The 13,958-nt window shown below is 39.1% G+C and overlaps 1 protein-coding gene across 1 annotated transcript in view; it reads right to left on the bottom strand.

Moving 5' to 3' along the window:
- Nucleotides 1-9,276, bottom strand: part of LOC102845226 (zinc finger matrin-type protein 4-like) — a 501,572-nt gene extending 492,296 nt beyond the window's left edge. The window contains exon 1 of the mRNA XM_006897007.1: nucleotides 9,175-9,276. Coding sequence (XP_006897069.1) covers nucleotides 9,175-9,276 — 102 coding nt within the window. The remainder of the gene's footprint in view (nucleotides 1-9,174) is intronic.
- Between the last annotated feature and the right edge of the window lie 4,682 nt (nucleotides 9,277-13,958).

The raw sequence follows: 13,958 nt of genomic DNA, 5'->3' as shown, positions 1-13,958 counted from the left end.
TGAACCATGCAGTGTTTCCTTGCTCTGTTCTGATGACTTCCTCTTGGTTCAAGTGTAAGTTTCTCATTAGCACGATCAAGTGTTCTGGGATTCCCATTCTTCTCAGAGTCAGCCACAGTTTGTTATGATCCACATAGTTAAATGCCTTTGCATAATCAATGAAACACAGATAGACATTCTTCTGGTATTCTCTGTTTTCAGCTAACACCCATCTAACATCGGCTACAATATCCCTAGTACCACAACCCCTTCTAAACCCAGCCTGGACTTCTGGCAGTTCTCTGCTGATGTACTGTTCCAGTCGTTTTTGGATAATCTTCAGTAGAATCTTGCTTGCATGTGAAATCAATGATATTGTTCTGTAGTTTCCACACTCAGTTGGGTCACCCTTCTTTGGAATGGGAACAAATATAGATCTCTTCCAGTCAGTTGGCTAAGTGGTTGTTCTCCAGATTTCTTGGCACAGCTTGGTGAGCACATCCAGAGCAGCATGTGTTAGCTGAAATATATCAATTGGTATACCATCTATTCCGGGGGCCTTATTTTTTGCTATTTCCTTCAAAGCAGCTTGAACTTCTGCCTTCATCACCATAGGCTCTTGCTCAAATCTTATTTCATTAAATTCTTCTGTATCTGCCAATTCCTTTCTATACAATAACTCAGTATATTCCTTCCATCTTCTTTTGATACCTCCTGGATCATTTAACATTCTGCCCAGAGCATCCTTGATTGTAGCAACTTGAGGTTTGAATTTGTTCTTCAGTTCCTTGAGCTTAAGAAATGCTGAATGAGTTCGGCCCTTTTGACTTTCTGACTCTAGCTCCTCGCACATTTCATTGTAATATTTTGCTTTGTCATTCCGTGCTGCCTTTTGGAAAAAGGAAATCTTTGGAATGACGGGTCAGTGATTGCTTTTATCTTCATTCTTCTTCTGAATAAGGAATCCCTCCTCCACTACTTTAAGGTGTAAAGCAGATGTAATAGCATTTCTTTCCTTTTATTTAGTTATTGAGCCTCTAGATGTCACATCCATATCAGATGGAAAACTCCACTTTCCCACTGAACTTGGAGCTGGACACAGAGTATAAGTAGGATTTGAAATTATTTCTGTAGATGAGAGTGAGTGTGCTCTACATATGAGAAGAAATATGAAATAGAAATCAGAGACCAGAAGGATAGACTGTGGCAGAGATGTTACATGTTCACCGAACCCATTCCATTTTCCTCCAGGCCACACATTTAAATATTTCCCAACTATCCAGCAGTTAGAGGGGATAAAGTAATTAAGATCTAGCCAATGGCTTGGCTCCTATAATCCTTTGGTGATAACTGTATGCTGTCAACAAATGAAAATATATGGTGAAGAATGTAGTCTTCTTGTTATTAACCAATGGGCATTAAGTAGGCCATACAACAGTGTGTGTATGTGCATTTTTTTCAGTTTACTGTTTACTCCCCTATAGACTCTCAAGTAGATAGTCTTTCAACTCACCATTCATTTTGTGTCCCATTAAACTATTCTGATTAATAACTGGTAAAAAGCAAAATGGCCATGATAGATCTGACAGAGTAAAACAAAAGAAGGCCATAAGAATATCCAGAATGTAAGAATGTCCAACTTTTCCAGAAGCTCAGGGACCCTTCAATGGAATGGTGAAAGAGAGGGCAAAGATTAGCAGGTAATCAAGGACAGGCTAAAGTCCTCTACCATGATGAAGGGCAATTTATCAATTGTTTTGGTCTGAGAGAGACCCACATGTAATTGCACTGCATGGGAGAAATCGAGCATGTCATGATCTTAAAAAGATTCTAAAATCTGCAAAAGTGATTCTCAAAGTAAGTGTAAAGAAGGCAACTAAACAGGAAATCTGCTACAACCTTTCCTGGTCTCAGGTAGCATTTGCATTTCTGAGAGCACATTACCTGCAACAGGCATGGTAAGTCCCCCTCCCTGAGGATCCTGGCAGTGCTGCAGGGTGGAGCTGACACCCCCTGGATGTCAGAAACTCAGCTTAGAACCCACCATTCCTGTACTTAAGAAAGAAGTTGTCCAGCACACATGCTTACTCAAGCAATTGGAAATGGAAAAACAAAAGGGCAGTGGGGGGAGACACAAACTCAGTGAAGGTGTGAGAAAGGAAGGAGGAAATGGCAGCAAGAATAAAGCACTAGAGCCACAGTAAAATCATGAAGCACTCATTGATGTGAGGACTTTGTCATTTTATTGTCTCTGCCCACAGTGGACTTCAGTTCTCAACTTCTACTGGATTTACAGAAGCCAGAAGAGCATCTTCTCAGTTGTCTCAATAAGTTAAACAAAAGCTAAAAGTTTCCCAGTAAATTATTCTGTCTCTTGCCTCTATCTCTTGTCAGTTTCAAACTTTACTCTCTAAGTCTTTCATAATGATTAAAAAAAAAAAAATTACACTGGCAAGCCTTACTTCCAAGGTGTCTCTGGGTGAATTTTTGTTGTTTTGTTATTTTTAGGTGCCATCAAATTGAGTATGACTCAGAGCTACACTGTGAACAAAAGATCTGAACCCGGTCCTATCCTGCACCATCCTCATACTTCCTGACACACAAGAGTCCACTGCAGCAGTTATCATGTCAATCCACTTGGTTGAGGGTCTTCCTCTCCTTCACCAACCTTTCACCCTTCCCAACATCACGTCCTTCTCCAAGGAATAAACTCTCCTAGCAACACGCTCCAAATTTACTAGCTAAGTATAAACAACAACAACAACCACCAAAAAAAAAACCAAACAAACAAACAAAAAAAAAACACCTAAAAGTACAAATCTATTTCAGCATGTCTGTAAGCTCAGGGTGCCTGGCGCTACACTGATTTTAGATTCTGCCATTTTTAAATTCAGCGAATGTGGTTCAATCACCAAAACGGGCATGACTTCAAGACTCAATTATATCTGTGCATGCAACTTCCCAAGAGTATGCAGAATCATTTTTGCCAAAATTACAAAACTATCACCTATACTTTGCAGGCCGGCTCCTAAGTAAAAATTGACTTCTGAAATTCATGTTTTCCTCTGGCACAGTGGACAATACTTGCATTATACTTGCTGCTTCCTATCCACAGTCCTGTACTCCTAACACAGCTTCTTTTTAGCCTATAGGTACCGGTAAGCAATGATCAAGAATGAGGGAGTGAATGAAGGAATTAGGACAGATCCATTGGAAACCTGAAAAGATGCGCTAATAGTAAGCATAGATCAATGGTTATTCATTTTATAAAACACAACATATATAAAAGATCATATGAAACACAATGTGAATAAAGGAACGTGACAGACACAATGTACATAAATGAAATACAATGGATATGAATGTTGTATGAAAACCAATATAAAATATTTTTTTAAAATAATAAAATTCTATGGTATGTGCTTTAGAAGTTTTAAAACCAACACAGGACTCCTTCCTGCCCTCAGGAAATTTATAGTCTGGCTGTGAGTACCATGTGCTTCCACCACTGTTTGACAAAGAACAATTCCCCAGACAAATGGCCCAACAACACGCAGGGCCATTAGGGCTCCAGGAAGAAATGTACCATAGAGGTGGGCACATTTGCATCAATGTGTTGAGCAAACCCAACCAGAGTTCCTCTAGGTCTCCTTCTAGATCTTCCCACTCACCCACTTCCTTTGGCTTTACCTTTTTTTCTTTACTTTTTTAAAGAAAATTATTTTTTCTGTCCCTTGGTTTCATTTTTTTCCATGGCCCACCCTGTATAACTCCTTTTTCCCAGCATGCCAGAAAAGCCACCCCTTCATTTCTCTCATGCAAGCAGCTCTCTTCTTTTTCTGGAAATTAGTCTTCATCCACTTGAAACTCTAGCAAACCACTTGAGTGGCCTCACTGGGGAGCTCTATCTAACCTCTGTCACACTCAGGCACTCTCCTTTGGAAATTTCCCCTTCCCTTCTGTTTCTGCAATGGCTTGTTCTATTGATTCAGACTATTCAGCCAGTGAGCAGAGACAACATCTAATTATATTTTCCACTGAAACATTAACATGTTATTAATGCTTAGCAAGTAAGAAAAATAATAGCCTCCTTATGCTTCTCATTTTTTTTCCACCTCCTGAGTTCGTACACAGAAAGACATTTTTTAAAGAATAGCATGGAAAGATTTGGTCTATTGGATGTGTATTAGGATATTAGCATTTCCTGTCCTCCTCTACAAAGGTTCAGCCTTTTAAATGGGGCATAGAGCTATTAGCCATTAACCCATCTGTTCTATTTTTCTTTCTTACTTCGGAGGACTAGTTCACCAGTCTTACAGCAAAAGTCATTTAAAAAAACTATTCTATTCCCTAACAATACAGGCAACTGTGGCCTGGCTATAATTCAGAAATGTCCTATCATAAAGTCACATTTCCAAACACCTAAGTGCTTCATCTTGCCACCAAGACAAGACTCCAGGCTCTTTATACTCTGAAGTCACTCTATTTCTACAAGTTGCTGCATAACCCGTTTTCTGACGAATCCTGCAGTCCAGCTAGGTTTGTTCTTGCTTTCATTACCACTGAGTCAGAAACCACTCGTAGCATTAGGCTTCTGAGTCTGAAAATCACATGAAGAAAGATCACATATCTTCCTCCCATGGAGCTAGTGGTGGATTATTAGCATTGGGTTAGCTGCACAAAGCCCTATGACCTAAGCCATGGCGCTTAGGTCAGCTAATCTGACCTCTGAAATATTCCTTAAAGATACCAGCCCTTCTTATTCCAGAAACTCCTGATGCTTACTCTTTTACTGAGGTCTGAATAAGCCCATTGGCCACTATAGCTCTTAATGATGACTGACTTGTTTGACTTTGTAATAAGAGTTACAATCTTAACAGCATCATTCAGTTAGGAATTGAATCATTTCCCTTTTCAGAGAATATCCTTTCTTCAATAATCTTAGCAATCCTCTATGGAAGCTCTCCTTTTATATATGAGGAGGGGGTTAGTGTCCTCACAGAAGCTGGAAGAACAGAACAGGCCATAAGGTGTCCTTATAGCAGCCCCTGCTGTGTGCGGTAAGCTGTCAGGTAGGAACCAATCCACAATCCAGGGGCTTTTCAGAGACAGTAATCATACGGGAGGAAACTGCGCATTCCTCACACATGGAGCAGTTGGTGAATTCAAGCTACATGCCTTTGGGATTACAGCACAGCTTCTCACCACTAACCCACCAGACCTCCCTGTAGCAGTCCCTAGGAAACACAAATGGCTAAGTTCTCAGCTTCTAACTGAAAAGTGGGAGGTCAGATTCCTCTGTAAGTGCTTTGGAAGAATGGACTATGATCTGCTTTAGAAAGGTTAAAAATTCTCTGACAATCCTATGAAATATAGTTCTACTTTACACACACACACAGGATCACCATGAGCTGGAATCACTCAGTAGCAATGGATTTGGTTCCATATTCCCAGCTCCACTCAGATTACAGCAAAACTGCATGGTTGTTTGTGGTTGTGGTGGTTTTTTTTCCCCTCACTGAAGAAAGTGCCCCACCTCTGCCAGAAGGCAGGGAGTGGAACATCTTTCAGCTGTTCCCATCCTCATTTAATGGGAATGCATTTAATGTTGTTTTGATGATGTGTAACACTGCTAATTGCAGATCTATTGTAATTGCTTTATTTTCGCTATCGCATCTATGCTACATTCAACAAATACTAACACATTCTCTAAACAATTAAAATGTGCCACAGCAAGAGTACAGTATGTTAACAGGAAAACTGGAAAGAACTAAACCCTTGATTGAACAACTAACTAGATCTGTTATTGAAAAATGCCTTATTATCTTCAATTTCCTTTTCTAGTTTGTTGTGGGTTTGTATTTTTTTTTCTTTCTAGTAAACACAAAGCAGTGCTAGATGGTATAATCATGATTTTTTTTTTAAAAGATGTTCATCCACTCAGTAAGTGATGACTGAACACCTGTAGTGTGATTATGTTCCAGGTTCAATAGAGGACCAAGTGAACAGCAATATCTGCTCTCAAGAATCCACAATAATGTTTAATCCCAAAGAAATGAAAGCATTTGTGAGAGAAAAAAATGAAGACAGAGGCAACAGAACCTACTACACAAAAATCAAAGCAGCATGGTACTCATACAATGACAGTCACATACACCAATGGAACAGTATCAAAAACCCAGGAATGGACCTATGTATCTATGGTCAACTGGTATTCAACAAGGAAATAAAACCTGCCAAATGGGGAAATGGCAATCTCGTCAACAAATGGTGCTGGCAAAACTGGACTGCTACCTGTAGGAAGCTGAAACAGGATCCATATCTATCTTACACCAAACACAGATATCAAGTCAAGGTGGATCAGAGACCTGAGTGTGTAGCCGCAAACCATAAAGTTCAAAACAGAAAAAGTGGGACCAAGCTTAGAAGACCTAGTCTGTGGTGTAAAGAGGCTGACAAATAAGAGCCAGAAATGTACAATCTGGAAAAGAGAAAACTGATGAATGGGACCTTTTAAAAATTAAATCCCTGTGCTCATCAAAAACTGTTTCCAGCAGGGTGAAAAGAAAACCTTTCAACTGAAGAAGAAAAAGGAAAAAATGGCAATACAATTTCAGACAAGGGTCTCATAACAAAAGTTTATAGAACACTCCTGGGCCACCAGAAGAAAAAGACTGATAACGAGCAAAAGACATGGAAAGAATTTTCACAGAGAAAGACATTCAGACGGTCAATGAAAATGCTCAAAATCACTGGCAATAAGAGAGATGCAAATCAAAACCAAAAGGAGATACCATCTCACCCCAGTAGCACTGGCAGAGTTTAGCAGGGCAGCAAGCAGTAAACGTTGGAGAGGATGTGGAGAGCTGGGAACTCTCATACACTGTCGGTAGGATTGTAAAATGGTACAACCACTCTAGAAAGCAGTTTGGCATTTCTTCAAAAAGTTGAGCATAGAATCTCTGTATATTCCAGCTATTCCACTACTAGGGATGGTACCTCAAGGAAATTAGAACTGAGGTGCAAATGGAGATTTGCACACTAATGTTCACAGCAGCATTATTTACCATCACAAGAACAAACAAACAGCTGATATGCCCCACCTCAACTGAATGGATTGTGAAATTGTGGTAAATTCACACAATGGAATAGTACTCAGCACTCAGGAGCAATGACTTAAAAAGAGACCACATAAGTTGGGAGAGACTGGAAGCATTATGATGAGTGAACTAATTCAATCTCATAAGGGCAAATACTGCTTAAGACCATTAATGTAAAAATAGAAGCATTACTAATAAAACATATGGGGACCTATGGGTAGAAGGGTGGGGAGCAGAGGAGTGAGAATGGGTAGGAGCAAAATCACAGGGTTACACAATATGATGAGTGGAGGGAGGGGGGTAAAGAAAATGGGAAAGATCTGGTGGGGACTTGAAAATACAGGGTAATGATGGGCATAGTCCAATGATGATTAACTTTATAAAACTTAATCATGGAAATCATTGTCTAAAACACAATGTGAATGAAAAATAGTGTAAAACAATCTGAATGATGTATAAGCAATATAATAAGCAAGCCAATATATAAGCATAATGTATAAGCAAACCAATATAAAATAATTTTTGAAGAAAAAAAATGAGCAGAAGAACCATATAAAGGAAGAAAACAAGTGCCTTAGAGGAGACAATAGAATTTCAGAGAAAGAATACATTCCCTCATTTCCTTAGACTTGGACAGGAGGATATTTCAATAAAATTACACATGTTTATAACTAGATATTTTTAAATTTTTGTTTCTTTTGCATTCATATTTGCTTCTCTTTGCATCTGGCTTCCAACAGACAAAAGAATTGACTTTTTTCATAAATGCTGATTTCCAAGTTTTCTCTAAAGGGTAAGTTTTATTGACCTGCATCAAAATATTGCTACCCAAAAGTTAATAATGAATAATATAAAATTTTGCATGTCTTGCATACTTCAGTTTCCAAAGCGCTCTCGCAAACACTATTTCAAAAGACCACATCTAATCATCACAAGACCCCAAGGAGCATGCGGGGTCAGTGTGATGGTGTTTGTGTGCAGATATGTGCATGTTATTATTATTATTTTCATTGTGCACTGAGCAATCTGAAGCTCGGAGGAATTTGGTGAGTGACAGTGACAACTGGCATTTGTCAGATTTGTTAGACAAAAGAAAATTGCTGGCTAAGCCCTTCAACCCAGAATTACTTACAAGTTATTGCACTTGAAAATTCATGTTCCCACTGGTACATATTTTCTAGAAATCAGAACATGCCCTGGGAAGCCTCAGGACCTTGGCAGCCCTGTCCTCCATTTCCTGCAGGTGGGGCATCATGTGCCCTCCTCAGATGCAAGTATGTCTTCTCTAATCCTTTGCTTACCATTTAAAGCAAACAAGCCACACACACACACACACACACACACACACACACACAGAATCACTGTCAAGTCAATTCTGATTCCTAACAACCTCTTATGTCACAGATAGACTTGTACCCTGAGCTACAATCTTTACAGAAGCAGGTAGTCAGATCTTTTCTTTCATAAAGCCAGTGGGTGGATTCAAAGAACCAATCCATAGATTGAACTAGCTGAATTCCCAATAGAAAACTAAAAGTCATTTATCCCAAACAGCTAAAGTCACTGATTTATGTCCTTCCAGACTATCTGGGCTTCAAACTTTACTATGATTCTGATAAACACATTTAGGGCATATCAGCAATGAGGCAGAAGAAATTTGAAGGACTGGAGTGGACTCGTGGCTGCTGAGTCACCCACATTGCTGTGTTTCTCTACAGGGATTAACAAAGGGCCTCTGAGCCTTTCCTCAGGGTCACAGCAAGAAAACGGAGCTGACACTAATGCTTTCTACCCTACATCCTGCAAGAGAAACTCAAGGATAAGCAATGACAGATTTAGCAAGTAGAGAAAGCCACTGAGCCTTTAGGGGCTGAGACACAAAGATAAAAATATTCTGCAAATAGCCAGAGCCAGAGAAAGAAGCCCTCTCCTACACATCTGCATGTGTTCCGGTCTGGTCTCAGACAGTAGAGCATCAAATCTTGCAGTTTGTAAAACCTGACTCAAATCCAGAAGGGCAAGTTCTAGAGTACTACAATCAAGACACATACTACCTTTTCTTCCATTTAAAAACAGTGTAAAAAGTTATCCTTACCTCATAATGGGCCACACGCTGTGATTCGGATATCAGCTGAGCACTGCACACCTTGCAGTAACTGTCTGTAAATAAATCCTGATCAATATCGGAGGACTTCATCAGGCTAAAAAGAATCAAGAGGGGAATAAAAAGGAGTGAGTCCACTGCTTTAATATTTATGTAAGACATCAACAATATAATGACAGTGTCTGATAATGGTGACAGTGGTGGGGATCTCTCTAAATCCTTGTTATTGTGGTGATTGTATACTATCATATCTGACCATCCAGTGGGTTTCCAAAATCAGTAAGTCTCTTGAAGAAGATTGCCCATCTTTTTCCCTGTAAAGCGGCAAGTAGATTCAAACTGTGTACCTTTGAGTTGGCAGTTCAGCTTCTTACTACTGGACCACCAAAGCTTCTAGTGTTGGCATATAAGGCAACTATAAAACTAATGTGTATTTTCCATTTTTTTCATAAATACTCAATAGAGTTTCTAGCACCTTAAAAAAATAGAAATGTAGTTTTGGTGTTTCTGCTTAAATAAGCCATATTTATCCATAGCTTTGCAAAAGATTTATGTGAAAGTATACCATGTATTAATTTTGTTTTTTTAAAAAATACAAGCACCCTACATACTCCAAAATAAGATATTGGCTTAACAAATTTTGATCCAACAACAGATGGAAGTACTATGCAGGTCCCAAACTCAAACCGGATTACTTTCAGGAGAATGTTACATGATGTAAGAAATAGTTTATCGCTAACTATAAAAGAGTCTACAAATCAGCTGAACTGCATTTTGCTAGATCTGTTTAAAATCTGTGTATTTATGTCAGAAACATTATAAAAAGTTAACATAATTGTAATACTAGTTATCTCTGGAAGATTACATTTGTAATTTCGTTAAGTGATTGCTTCTGTAATTTCCCCTATTCTTTAAAGTTTCCTACAACGAACATATATTACATTTGTAGTGAAGCAAACAAATTGATTTGGAGTTCAAAAACTATACTGCAGGTCTTAGAAATAAAATGAGACTAAACTACAATGCTCCTCGCAGCCTGATAGCCTGTGATGTGAGGCAACCTTGCCATTTAGTGTTGTTTCTTCTATTTTTAAGGTTGGTGAAATTCACAAAGGTTGCCTCCACTACTCCACTTGAGCCACAAACGTAAATAAACATCTCCTCAAATTGCAAAGCCTGCATCAAAATGCAGCCAGGGTCCTGAGCCTGTGAAAGTGATATATCACAAACAGGTCTGATAGCAGTTGAAGTATAATGTTACCGTCCTAGAAACACACTAGGATAGACTGTGTCCTTTCACCCAACCCACATGCTCTTCTCAATTCCAACCTCCTGCCTGTTGGGCTCCATGTGGATTTGATACAACTGGGATGGGAACAGACAGCATGATTTTATAGCAATGCCTTACCTTTTCTTTGTTATAATATTACCTATCTGTCACCTTCGTCAGGATGCCATAAATCCTTGATGAAGAATCCTTTTCAAATAGAGAGCATTTTACAACTCATATAATTCTTTCTCATGTGAATAAACAACTCCAGTGTGAACCTTGGTATTCATCTTCCTTCAGTCTTAAGTTTACATATAAACGTGTTTGAAGTCAAATTGTTGATTATGAGCATGGCTAGAGTCTGATTCCAGTTTCCATACACTGCCTCCTTTCCTGATCTAATCCTACTTGCTGGGCAAGTGATCTTAGAAAAGTCACTCAGCCCTCTAAGTCTCAGATTACTCTTTATAAAACTTGAGTTAATAATCTCTCCCACAACCCCTTACAGAGTTTTATTCAATATAAAAAAGACAGTTACATGAGAAAGCGTTATATGAACTGTAACATTCTCTTTATTTGAAAGGGATTCTTGGTCATATATTTATGGCATCCTGATGAAGGTGACAGATAGGTAATAGTATAACAAAGAAAGGTAATGGGTTGCTATAAAAGCAAGTATTGAGCAACATCACAAAATGAAGGATTATGATTCATTTTACATGATTTCTGAAACCATCTCAATAACTGGGCCACATAAGTAAAGTCTCTGACTGAAAAAATAGGCTGCTTGCCCAACAACTCCAAATCCCCTTTCTGATTTTGGTCTTGCCTAGAATGGTCCATTCAGAGTCTTTTTATTCAGCCATACAAAAGGATTCACAGTTTACACCGCTAAGAGACAACAGTACCTCTGGTTTTACAATGCCCTGAGTAACCAGCAGCTATGCCAGATCCTAGTGACTACCAATTCTCACAGCAGAGGTGGGCCTGTTATTTCTGGAGGAATATTTCCCCAGCTTTCCTGGCAGATGGCTTTGCCAGCGTGGAGTGTAATATCCACAGTGCCCGGGGCTCATGACCTCACACAGTAACCAGCTCCATAGAGTCCTGTAAGTCTAGTCATAAGTTTTTCCTTCTTTTGAATCCTAATTTTTCCCCCCTTTGGCTTTTTTTATATTGAGTCTGGATTTGGAAACAACACAGACCAATTTTAGTTCTCTTTTTTTCATGAATTATCTTCCTTAAAGTGTTTGAAGATTTAAATCAGAAGACCAACCAATTACTTTTCCATGTGTGTTAGAGTAGAATTACATTCAGTGGGTTTTTTAAATGTCTGTGAACTTTCAGAAGCAAACTACCAGCTATTTCTACTAAGGCACCTCTGGGTGAATTCGAGTTGTCAACCCTACAGTGAGGAGTTGAGATGAATTATTAACCATTTGTCTCATCCAGGCATACCAATTAAAGATAGTTCTCATCTATCTAATTCTATCCCTACTCTGCTTTGAGCTTTGGTGGCCTAGTAGTAAGGGGTTGTGTTGTCAACCCAAAGACACAGGATTAGAATGGACTACCTTCACAGAGGAAGAAAGTTGGACAGTTTCTTCTCATGCAGTTTACAGACTCTGAAAACCTAGAGGGTCAGCTATGAGCCTTTTCTGACTTTACAGACCCTAACAACTTTGCTTTACTGTCTTGATGTGTATCTATTTCAACACAGCCCAGCTTCAAAAGCAGTGCCTAGAACGGAATAGAGCATTCCAGTTAAGGTTTAACAAGAGCAGAAAATCAAAAGTCTGATTTCACTCTCCCACTATTGATTGTCATTTCTAATGGTCTGTATTCACATCCCAGAATGCAAATGAAGCAGAAGAGGTGTTTTGATGATGGGGAAATGTAGTACAACATTTTGAAATGTCATATAAGAAAACTTACTAAGGTGAATTTTTAAAGCAAGCTCCTATAAGTGGCTGTGTTTAAATATTATCGTGTTCCCTTCTATTCCTAATAAAGAAGTGCACAAAAATAGATTCATGGGTGACCTGGTTAATAGGAATCTCCAAACTCTCTGCACACTCCTTCCTCATTACACAACCGGCTGCAGAAATCAAACACTGTGAAAGGATATTCAAGGTGCATGTTGGACCGAGCAGGCCCGTAGGAGTCTGAGTCTCAGTAAAGCAGCTGTGCAGCAGAAATAGCTTTAAAGGCAGAATATGAAATGTGTATACTAAAAAAAGGAATCAAAGTAAGAAAAAATAGCATAGCTTTCTTCACAGTTTTATATAGGCATATTGATTTGAGGAAGCCTATATGTAATAAAAAGACAATACAGACCCCCACTGAAATCTAAGAGGCTTGAGTGGAATTCTAAAATGAGTTAAATTCCAGTGGGAGGTAATTAGTGGACAAGTGTCAACCTGGTTTGTACATGAGGTCTTTTCTCCAAAAGAGAACACTTTCTGTTAAGCCTCTTAGGCAACTAGAGGGTCCAATTTATGATACAAAGACTAGAATTCCCAAGTGGGAAGATTCTACTCTCTCACTTTTTCTGGCTGGTTTAGTGTTGTATGCTCAGTTTCACCAGCCATCAGAAATAGAGAGCCTTCTTGAGCCTTGTCCATGGTGCTGACCAGTAATAGCAACAAGCGCAATGCTCACAGAGGCAGGCTGTGGTAACCTTCTTCCATTCCCTGAAAGAAACTGATTATAGTATGTTCAAAGAAGATGAGGTTGGCACAACTAGGACAAGGTTCAGGTGTGTCCTTCCTAGGGTCATTATGAGGCACATTCAACTCGACAGCACATAACAACAAGACCTTGGGATATTCTGAGAATAAAGACAAATATACAATAAGGAAGAACTTTGATTTCCAAGAATTTAAACTCTTCAGAAAGAAAGATTCCTCTATGTTCTCCCACCCAGATTCATACAAAAGCAAGCACAGATAATTCACATAAGCCTCTCTCTCTCCCTCTTTATTAACTGCATAGGATGGGGCTACTTGTAATTTATATTTAAAAGTCCCAGAAGTGGTGGATGGTGCAGAATTAGATCAGGCAGCTTGATTAGTTTCTTGTGCCCTGCTCCAGGTCTCTGCATTCTTGTAGATCTCCTACATATGTGTAGCAGAAACAGTGCCAGAATCAGAAATATAACCGGTATATTTAGGTATAGTAACTAAAGAAAACGTAGACAAGAGAAACAGAGCTAACAAAAGGAACCACTCTTGTGTTCCAAGTCTATATCAGTCACTGACGATGTAGGGAGATATGTCCGCAAATACCTGTGATGCAGGCAACAAGTACAATGAGGCTGGTGAAGAGGGGGACAGGACTTGAGAGGTCAATGGGAGATTATCAAAGAATTCATCAAAGAGGGTCGTAACTGGAAATTTTGGACAGATAAGATTAAATTGGAGGAAAATGAGCACCAGCTCAGAATCATTTTTCCCCCAACACAGAGGAAGATTTTTATCTCTAGCAAGCATAAAAAGATATATAC

This window comes from Elephantulus edwardii, unplaced genomic scaffold (genome assembly GCF_000299155.1).
Source record: "Elephantulus edwardii isolate Elephantulus edwardi_28Jun2011 unplaced genomic scaffold, EleEdw1.0 scaffold00195, whole genome shotgun sequence".
NCBI classification, from domain to species: domain Eukaryota; kingdom Metazoa; phylum Chordata; class Mammalia; order Macroscelidea; family Macroscelididae; genus Elephantulus; species Elephantulus edwardii.
This window is presented reverse-complemented; position numbering and strand designations above follow the sequence as displayed.